Source organism: Centruroides vittatus, unplaced genomic scaffold, assembly GCF_030686945.1.
Source record: "Centruroides vittatus isolate TY-2023 unplaced genomic scaffold, ASM3068694v2 contig_877, whole genome shotgun sequence".
Classification (NCBI taxonomy): domain Eukaryota; kingdom Metazoa; phylum Arthropoda; class Arachnida; order Scorpiones; family Buthidae; genus Centruroides; species Centruroides vittatus.
In genome coordinates this window covers 109929-121133 of record NW_027122569.1, presented here as the reverse complement: position 1 = coordinate 121133, position 11205 = coordinate 109929, and the positions used below count along the sequence as shown (strand labels likewise).

The window sequence follows — 11205 nt, the reverse complement described above, 5'->3', positions numbered from 1 at the left end:
GCGACTGAGACTTTCGAGGCTAAATTTACCCTTCCTATATGTCAAACTTTATCACGAAATTAAATTTTCATTTTGGCGTTTCAAATAGGTCGAGAAGAGTTCCGGTTGTGATTTTATTAATTTTCCGACCGATAGATAGCACAAGAGGATGAAACAGGAGGCCGATCTTCGTCTTCCGTTGGTCTCGATTTCTTCTCTACGAGGCATCCTTACCTTCCGCAATCTTGGCATTGGTTGGCTTTTAATATGTACAGTAAAACCTGTATAAACCTGAATCACACATTACCAAATATTTTTTCATTTTACAGGTTTTTTTTAACGTGAAAACTTGCTCCATTTTAAAGAATTTTTCCATTTACGCAGGTTTCTTTCCTATTCAAGATTTGTTGTAGTACTCAAATTATTCATCCTTTTTATTTTCTGTTATTCTGGGAATCATTTTGTTGTCGTGACACTACAGTTTACTACTTTATTTACATAATTATGTTGGTTGTTGGATTTGCTAACAAAGTATACCTTCAGCAGACTATTCAGAAAAGTAGGAAACTGTAGTGTTGTAAATTGTTAATTATGAAGTATTTTACAAAGTCCAGTAAGTAAAAACAAACTTATACACTAAGTTCTTTAATTACTTTTTATTCCATACCTTAGAAAATTCAATATACAGAGTGAATAATCTATTTTCTTCTGTATGTCACTGCAGACCCAAGCAGAAGTATGGGATATAATCTCTACATATTCTAATAAAATGGGTTCAGCAATCAAAATTTTTTCATGAACCTGTAAGATGTAAATCTGAATTTGTATTAAAAATATATTAATCTTATAAGATTTTTTTAAATCTACTCTTAGGGATAAGGTACATTAAACTATAAATAGCGTGTGGCTACAAAGTTCTTACACGTGATAGAAATTGTCTTGTGCTCCTTTCCATTCAGAGAGCTCGCATGCATGGCATCCAGGTTCGGGACGCTGACGCTCTCGGCAGATCGCTAGCCAACAGGACTGCCCGGCCCTTCGACAAGAATGCACACAGCCATCCATATCGTTGTCCACCAACACAGGTTCCATCATTACAGGCCCATGTCTGTCCATACCATTTCCAGGCACCCAGGTGAAGAACGTTTGGCATTGCGGCAGCAATCATGTATGCTGCCATTGACAGCCACCCACCATTGCCTCAGTTTGGAGTAGTGTCGCTCCTGATGGCATTGGACTGTGACAGAATGGAACTGGGTTGTCTACAGCGACAAATCCAGATTCAGTTTTGAAACTGATGACAGCTGTGTTTGTGTCTGGAGACTCGTGGTGAATGCCTCAATCTTGCCTACACTTTGGAGCAACACACTGCCATCACAATTGCTGTTATGGTCTAGGGCACCATCATATATGACAACTGGTCAAATCTAGTAGTAATCCAAGAGACCATGACAGCCCAGCAGTACATTAGTGACATTCTGCAGCCACATGTGTTGCCTCCTGTGGCAGGGCTCCCAAGAGCCATTTTCCAACAGGACAGTGCTTGACCACACATGGCAAGCGTGTCATCAGACTGCCTCTGCCACATTGTCACACTTCTCTGGCTGGCCTAGTCCCTGATTTGTCACATTTGACAGCCTAGGAGTTTGGCCAAAGTAGAGGATCACTTGCAGCAACTGTGGACCAAAAGGCACAGGATATTAAACGGCACCCGTATGCCTCTATACCTGCCCATATAACATTGTGTATTCATGCTAGAAGTGGCCTAGCATTCTAAATCAGGCATTCTAACTAAAATATTTGATTCATGCTAGAGGTAGCCTAGCATGAATAATGGGAATACTAGAACCTCCTTTCATTTGTAGTTTTTCCTACAACAAATGATCCTTTTGCTTTCACTTTGTAACCACTTATATATCACTGTTACACTCAAGACATGTACAATTTCATTTAATTCCAACAACTCCTTCTTGGTGCACTAATTTTTATGACAATGAGTGTATAACATAATAGTCACATCCAGAATCTCATAACACTACGGAATAGCCATTTTGTATACCGAAAGTAACCGCATGTCCCTAAATAATTGCGACATGCTGATTTTGGATTTGCCACTCAAATTTTCCATCACGTGTTATTTTTGAGATACAATTGATGTCATATCTAGTATAATATGGGTAATTTATATGCTAATGTAGAATGACTTAGTTCGGTTTTAATTTCTAGCAACACTAAGTCATTTGCATTCCAAATGCCATTTGTATGTTTGTTAGGCTCAAAGACTGCAAATGCTCATTGAGCGAAAAACATGACCACGATGCGTTTTGGCCTTTTTAAATCATCCACAATGAAAATTTTGCATTGTGGCTGTCATGATATTAGACCACTACGCGTTGTGATTAAGAAAAGCCATAACGCGTTTCTGAACGTTAGCTGATGCAACCACAATAGAGGATGATACAATGCACAGTGGTTTGTTTTGATGCCAGAACCCATATTTTAAAGTTACATTTTTATTTACAATTTTTAATGCCAAACAACATTAGTTCTACAAGTTTTCTTTAAAATTTTTTTAAGTATGAAAATTTAATTTCTAACGATTAAAATGTATGGAGAAAAATACACATTTGTTATTTTTGTTTTGCTTAAAAGTGCTAAAGGTCAAACTACGTGTACTTGTAGGTGCTTGATGTACTTTACAATGATATAAAAATCAGCTGCTAAAGTTAAAAACCACTGTACGACGGATTTATTATGGTTAAAAGCTACCACACGTTCTGGATGTTAACTAATAATGTGGTGATGATGAGAAAATAAAATTTTCTTTTTCATTATGATATATTTATCTTCAATTATCTTATATAAGTAGGTAGCAAAATTATTCACCACATACAGAAATGTAACTTGGTTACTTTTCAACAACATTTAATCATATGTGAAAATCTGTCGCGGTGCTCGAGGTGTCAACATTTTCAAACAACTAATTTACTAAACATAATTACTTTGCCAGGAACTTTTATTAATAAATCAGTCTTTTTTATGAGAATCAAGAATTTTGCAGAGTTATTTATTTTTACAAAAACTATTACCTTGATATTTCAAGTTGCATTTTTATCAATACTTGCTTACTTCTAGATGTTAACATGGATGTTGAGTGAAGTATTAATGAAGTTGAGGATACGCCCTGAATGTTAATAAAGTTACTCTCAGAAATTGTAAATTCATTACGAGCATAAAGTCAATCGAGACCTTCCTTGTTTCCAGTTAGGAAACAAGGAAGATACCTGATGGATTAATGCTCATAATAATGGCTAAAACATTTCTGGGAGCTGCATGCCTCCTATCAACATCAGGCATTCTAACTAAAACATTTGAACCAATAACAACCTGTCTGTCATATTGTGGTCGCATCAGCTAACGTACAGAACGTGTTATGGCTTTTCTTAATCACCACAATGCGTAGTGGTCAAATATCATGAAAGCACAACTCTGTGGATGATTTAAAGTGGCCACAACACATTGTGGTAGTTTTTTTCGTTCAATTAGCATTTTCGGACTTTGAGCCTAACATGTTCAATTTTCTTTGTATGTGTGTGTGTGTGTGGTGTGTGTGTGTGTGTGTGTGTGTGTGTGTGTGTACTGGCAATTGTGATAATGTATACAACATTTTGTAGTCAAACAAGTGCTTTCATAATAAGTGCAATGATTACAAAGGACTTTGTGATAAATGATGTTAACATCCTTAGCTCTTGGCTGTTTGGAATACTCAAATATATTTTGTTATATATGTGGCAAATTCACCTGAATCTGTGTATTGTCTGTATGCAATGTTCTATATTATGTTCTTGTTATATGTTTTGGATCCCCATTGTATGATCTAGACCAGGGGTGGCCAACTTTTGTGCACATAAGATCTACTTTTTATCGTAAAAATGTGTCATGATCGACTTGTTGTCATGGCATAGTCTAAGTGGGAAGGGGGAAGTGTGAAATATATACTATGTTTATACACTGTTTCAGTACGAAGTGCATTCAGTGGTTATGAGTCGAATCATAACTGCATGCATACAGTTGCGTTCGGTTACAAATATAATACATTAAGTGAAGACATCGCTAGCGATTGACCAAAATTGGCTTGGCGATCGACTTGTTGGCCACCCCTGATCTAGACTGATCAAGGACTGTATGTGTGTGTTGGGTGCTTGTGCTGTAACTTGAAATAATGGTTAAAAATTGCATAATATTGCAAACCATTACATCAAGAGGGATTGGCCAAAATGTGATACATTCCTTCCACCTGGTATACAATTAATTTGCCCACCTTTAGTCAAACCTGGAAAAGTAATATAGCTCTCATTTGACATCAAACTTTGTTTAATGAGAACAATTGTAAAAGCTTAGGACTAGACTGGAAGTACTTTCTTGTGCATGTGAGAAAAATTTCTCCAAATGAATGAGTTTGAGGCCAAAGAAGGAATTTTCATAGAACCTCAAATTAAAAAAAAAAAAAAAGAAACAAACTCAAGTGACAGAATTTGAATCAATTCATTGGATTTGGCAGCAACTGTTTATGCCAGTTTCCTTTGAAATACAAGTTCTGCATAGTTGGGTTGCATTGTGAATGATCTCTCACACAGCTTCAATAATCTGGGTTGTTGCACATTCCTAAAGCTACAACTCCTCCATTCATACTTGGATTACTTTCCAGATAAATTGAGTGTCATAAGCAACAAGCAGAAAGATTTCCATCAGAATCTCAGTGCGATAGGATGTTTACTAATGTATTTCTAAGGGCAAAGGTATTCTATAGACTTGTGCCTGTTTGTTTTGGAAAATAATTCACCATACAAGAGAAAGTAAACGGAAACAGGTATCGGTATGTATATATATATATATATCTTTACCAAAATTGTTGTCAGATGTACTGCATTTGTTTCCTGTTAGATTCAAAAATGTCTCTAAGATAGGTGTGTATATGTTTGCTAACTCTTTTACACTGTATGCACATCAACAAAATGTATCTCAAAAATGTGACACAATACATAAATTCAATGCAATAAAATATTACATTCAGAATACAGATAAAAAGCTGAAATTTGTTCAAGTATATTCCTTATCATCTAGATAATGTAAAATTAATTGAACAAGAAACAAATACAAATTCCAAAATGTTAATAATAAATTGATAATTTAACATTTTCAAAGCAATGTAATTGCTAAAATCATCTAGTCTCACCTTGATAAATAATGAAAGAACAGATGCAATAAATTCAAAATTTCTCTTAGATTTTAAACTTTCATTTATGACCTTCATGAAATTTAAAAGGAGATCTATAGAACCGCCGCCAAGAGGTGCTAACGATCTGATTTCCAGATCAATGGAGGCCGTACTCATTTTCATCATCTCTTCTACGACTTTGAGATCTAAAACATTTTTTTCAAATCATCGATAATATGTAATATGAAAAGGAAGAATTCTGGATAGATAATTTACTTACATTCTTCTTTCTTCACAGCAATTAATACCATTTCTCCAAACTTAGACAAGGATTGAAGTTTGGCAGTTCTAATTTTTGAATCTTGTTCTTTCTAAAAATAGAAATATGTAATAAAATTACGAATACCGTGTTAAATGTATGTGCTTTATGGTATAAATTACATACATTTTCTTCTGACGTCTTCTCTTCTACTACAAACTTTGGTTCTAAACCCGAAACGACCGGCAAGAAGAAAGGCGCATTCTTGGGTGCACTCGGAGGTTCTTTTGGTTTATTTCTTTGCTGTAAATAGAAAAAATATTGCATTACTGTGTGTGAGGTACCAAACTACAATTTTGTGAAAATCGTTGTTTTAAATTTTAGAGAAAAACATTTTTGAAAAAGTGATGAGGAGTCGTTGGAAGGGGATATAATTTACACAGGGAAATAAAGAGAAAATCAGGATTGGATAACAAAAGAAGTTTTCATTCGATATTGTCTTTTTTTGGAAGCACCTCAATGCAGGAAATAGTTGAAAATGTATGAAAGGATCAGAAATGTCATCCGATTCAAAGATTGCTTAATCGGTGTAGTTCGGCCACTTCGGTAGAGACTAACCATTTTTACTTCGGATGTCTAATTTGCCAATGCTAGTCCCAGTCCGGCTCATCTTAGCCAATCACCAAGCCTATCTCTATGTTGTTTTTCCTCATCAGTTCAAATTCCAATTGCTGCTGTCTTCATTCCAATCCTTGAGTACCGTTACATGATCATCATCATTGAAGATAAAAACTTGTATCCTAAAGGCTTCAATTTGCCAATCATGGAGGTATTTATCAGCCCGCAAACAAATGTAAACTTTCTCTTGCACGGTTAGGAGGAAATAGTCCATAATATAGTATCGGGTTTAAAAAAGGCCCATTGTTAAAATTATTTTGTTTATAAAATAATCAAAACATTTATTTTTAACATCATATGACTTTATCATGTTATGTGTAGTTCTATAGTTTTATATAATCTACTCAAATAAACCTGGTTATTTATATTTGCAATTTTGTTGTCAAGTGCATTACTTCTCGGGCTCTTCCCGTCTTTCTTATTTTCCTCCTCTATCCCATTGCCTCGAATTCCCATATGGAAAACTGCAACCTAGGCAGTGTCAGAAAATCCTTTGATCATCCCGCGCGACTACCACACAAGAACTCCTACTTCCGGTTACATGATTATCACATGCATTAATATAAAACTATATAGTTTCACTAGTAACATAGCCTTCAGCATTATAATATTTAATTTAAATAGCATAATCATAATCCTCATTAATAAATCACTTGAGCAAAGTTTTCGACCAATTAAACTATTAAAATTTCACTTTATAAATAGTTTAATATCAAATAAACTTTCAATGTTTTTAATTGCATACCTTAATATAATTGAGATTTAATAAATTACACCAGCGAGAACGAGGCAAAAGCGACAGAGTCACTAGATGCTCGGCTATCTGTTCCGGTGACACGTATTCTTCGACATTCATGTCAATTTCTTCATCACTAGATTCTTCTAATTCTTCATCGTTGTTAGTTCTTGCTAAAAATTTTTAAAAGTTTATCCAATTTTTAAAAATAATTTTAAAATTAAATTTAAAACTAGCTTCCGTAAATAATTTATGGACTCACGTGTATCTTCGAGCGAAGTCGTAGGAAGCTTTAAGAGCAAAGGCTCGTAATCGTCGGCAAGAGGTTGTAAAATCACCGGAGAATACAACGTGTAGTTGGCCCAAAGATAAATTCCTAAATCGTCGACGTGGACGGTGGCCAAATATTCGCCGGTGGGCGACATTGCGAGACTCGTACAGGGAGACGAAACACGAAAGCAATCTAATAAACTATGGAAATACGATAAAACGTTATCCTTAAAATTTAACAAGTTCATATTTATAATGCACGCAGGTGTAACAAAAAAAATTTTGCTACACCTGCATGCAGTTGTTTGAAAATATTTGAAATAGCAACTTTATCCAGAGAGTTTAAGATAAAGTTGACTTCATAAGCTAAGATATCCAAGTATTTACAGATCACTTTGAAAATAAGCATCTTCTGCGGCTATATACTTCTATTAATATCCACAAAATCTGTCAAGTGGTACAGGATTTTCTATGATGTCTTAAAGAACTCGTCAGTGCAGCTTCCATTGGTCATTCCAATCTTCTTGCTCTCTGGATTTAGCTTGCACAGAGTTTTGTCTGTTTCCAAAAACAAAACAAAATATGAAGGGTCAAGGATTCTGATACTGAAGTTTCCACTCATTAAAGATGTCAAAACAGTCGTAAAAGCCATTTTTTGTGACAAGTGATGTCTATGCTTGCAGAAGTACGCACAGCAGAAAAAGCTTACTTTGAAAGTAGTAAATTGTAAAAATTTGCTGTATAATCTGTTTTTATTTGTATACATTAAAAAAGTGGTGAATCTTTAAGATACAAAAAGCATTAAATACAACATTAAAGGATACAAAATTGTGCAAAAAAATAAAGATTTTTAGTAAGTATTCTGCATTTATCAATGAAAACACATTACTATAAATGTATATTTCAAAAAAAAAAATAAATAAATAAATTTGGTTACCTTCCTGACGAGAGATCCCAAGTCCTAATTGTTGCATCCATCGAAGAAACAATAAGCCAGAATGAATCGGGAGAAAATGTCTAAACAAAGATTATTTCATAGTTTCTAAAATTACTTTTCTTTACTGAATACTATTTAATTTTGATTAAATCTAATTACAAATAAATGAGACACTTGATAAACAAGAAAATATTCTGCAATTATATTATTTATCATCATCACTTACACGATAACAATGTAACTATTTAGTCGAACTCCGTATCGGCTCATTAAAATAATATACACACAAAAAAGGAACATATTATTTTAATCCAAAAACACAAATGTTTGTAACAAAAAATGCTTGTATTTTTGTAAACACTTGTATATCCACCAAACTGTGACAAATACGGCCGAAGAGGGACGGGCAACCTGTCCGAAATGCATACCTTCGTCGTCGTAAACCCCACGTCTACCGACGTCTGTACGATTATGCCGACTACATAAATAGTGTGAGATAAGTCCTCCACAGACCCAAAAATTAGTGCTCATAGTCATATATTACAATTCAAATTTAATCATTTATATTTTTAAAACTGTTTTCTGTTCTATCTTAAGAACTTGAAGATGAAGTTAAAACGAGATCAAACCATTAGTTCAGTAATTAAATTGGTTTTCTTACTGGATTTAGATGTCTTTGGAGTTAATTTTAAGCATTACATCCAGTTTTCTGTTTCAATTCATTCCTCTGTTCAAATAGCATTCCATAGAAAGAATCTCCTTAAAAACCATGCCTCAGTAGATGCTCAAATACCCCCAATTCTCACTCTTCTTGAACCTCACTCCAGATCTGACCCTGCTGTCAAGTTACGAATTGTCTCTGTTGGGGTGACATTGACACATCAGAGGTCAATTTGAAGTTCTTTCTTTCAGAATCTGGAGAATTCATTAAAACTATTGCTTCACTGTAGAACCTTTCTTTCATTGTTATGTGAACTTTAGTTCTACAATTTTGGCAAATGCACAGCTTTTAATTGCTTGCTACCATGTAAAACACATTCTCCGCTTTTTCTATTTCTAAATTAATTATTAATATTAAAATAATAAATAACAACGTTACCATGTCAGTAATCCGATTTCTGTGTCCAGAAAATGTTCTGACTACATTTCTTCTTACAACATCTATTATTAAAATAACAAAAGTGTCCAAAGCAACAGCCAACATTCCACTAAACATTGAAATAAAACTTCTATTAGATCATTATTTCAAATAAATTTTAATCCGTTACTTTATTTTAAAAATACCTTTCTCTGTGTAATAACATTTGAGATATTTGATCTTGCGTGTCTAAGGTAGCGAGTTGCGTACGGTCTTTGAATTTCCAAAATTTCAATCTGCCGTCGCTTCCTCCGGTTACCGTCAGCTGATTGAGGCCGTCCGTGACGACTCCTCTAATTTGTCCTTCGTGTGCTAAAAAGTTTAACTAATTAACTTGTTATAAAATTATTATAATAAAATCTTTATTGATTTTTCGTATGCTATAAAAAATTTCACGATTTTAATTCACATATTAGAAACATCTAGAAGAGATTTGTTCATAATGGATTCAAATCTGTAAGTCCTACAAGCCAGACAAACAGATTAACAATATTCTGACCTATCTTTAACTCGAGAAGTGCAATAATAACGAAAATGTATATGAATTGCTTTGTCTCGGCAATTGAAAATATTCCTAAACCCATCACTGCATTTGATAAGTCACACGTTTCACTCTAGTAAGTCTACAACAGAGTAAAAGCTGTATTCAATAGAACACAAACAATAATGCACAGATCAACACATGCAGTTTCAAAAAGATCTGTCACAAAACAAATGTTTCAATTAATGTTGAAATCTCAAATTTTTATAGCTGTAAGTAACTTAGACTATCCTGGAAAAAGAAACATCAATGTAGAGTGGAACCTAAACCAGCAACAACTACTTACTGTGTAGATTCACTGCAAATTATCTTCTATATACGGTTTTACCTCTTCAATTAATATGTCTCGGACAAAGGTCTAGGTCAGGTGATTGACAATGCATCTACACAGTATGACTAAATTACAGATTTTACTCCTGTTCATGAGTGGCAGTGTGAAACCTTATTCTGCATTTTGAAAAAATGTGTGGCAATCGGCAAGCTCACCTGTCACGTTAACTTACTTGTCGTCGAAGATTTTCACCATTTATTTCATATTTTTTTTTGTATTTTCATATTTTAGTTTGATGGTTTTTGTGATTCAATTTTAATAAATGCGAGCTTCACATTGTGAGGTTTATCTTAAGAGTTGTTTTTATTTCTGTGCCTGATGTATGTCATTGCACACATATTTCGTCAAGAGTGTTGGGACAACATACTAAACCTGTACGTGTGACGTGGATTGATAAAGTTTGAGAACCACTGCCCTAGATAATAAATAAAACACAGAAATACTGTATAATAAAGTTTAGATTGAATTCACTGGTTGCACACTGTGGCCACCAGATCCATCACACATTTACTACAATATATTACTTTTTCACTTCAACTGTCGATACTACAACCTTCGTCTTACGCTTTGTTGCTTCTACACACTTCTTCAAAGCCACAGGGAATAAGTAAGAACAGATGTTAAAAATAAGCAAAAGCTTTCTGTTCAACCCAATATCACCTTTACTTAACATAGATTTATGATTTAATTATTACAGTTGTGAAATTTAACACATTATTGCTACTGTGAGATTGCATTCTTTGTTTAGAAGCTTAAACTTTTTACTTTCACATTTGTTTAAATAAAATAGAGTCAAAATGTATTGATATTAAAAGCATATCAAGTATATTATGATTTATGGGTTTTGGAAAGAATATAATACTGTATAAACAGTTTAAAAAAATTCATATTATGTGTAGGGAAGATGCTCCTAAAATTCAAACATGTCAAATATGGTTTGAAACTTCCATTCAGTGAATTTTGATCTAAAAGGATATAAAAAATTTGAGGTTTCCAAAAGCTGTTGCTAAATGCTCAAAATTGCAATGCATAAATAAAACTATACTTCCTTACTGAAGAGATAATATAAAATAAAATAAAATAAACAACCATTCCAACTTCAGCAAAAATTCTTTAAT

The 11205-nt window shown here is 33.8% G+C and overlaps 1 protein-coding gene across 1 annotated transcript in view; it reads right to left on the bottom strand.

The window, feature by feature from the left end:
- Positions 1-620: 620 nt before the first annotated feature.
- The window catches only part of LOC136983143 (WD repeat-containing protein 36), a 30857-nt gene continuing 20272 nt past the window's right edge, over positions 621-11205 (bottom strand). The window contains exons 12-20 of the mRNA XM_067279781.1: positions 9362-9527; positions 9177-9285; positions 8078-8157; positions 7133-7341; positions 6880-7043; positions 5643-5759; positions 5478-5568; positions 5216-5403; positions 621-780 (exon numbers count right to left, since the gene is read on the bottom strand). Of these exons, the coding sequence (XP_067135882.1) occupies positions 625-780; positions 5216-5403; positions 5478-5568; positions 5643-5759; positions 6880-7043; positions 7133-7341; positions 8078-8157; positions 9177-9285; positions 9362-9527 (1280 nt within the window). The 3' untranslated portion in view covers positions 621-624. The remainder of the gene's footprint in view (positions 781-5215; positions 5404-5477; positions 5569-5642; positions 5760-6879; positions 7044-7132; positions 7342-8077; positions 8158-9176; positions 9286-9361; positions 9528-11205) is intronic.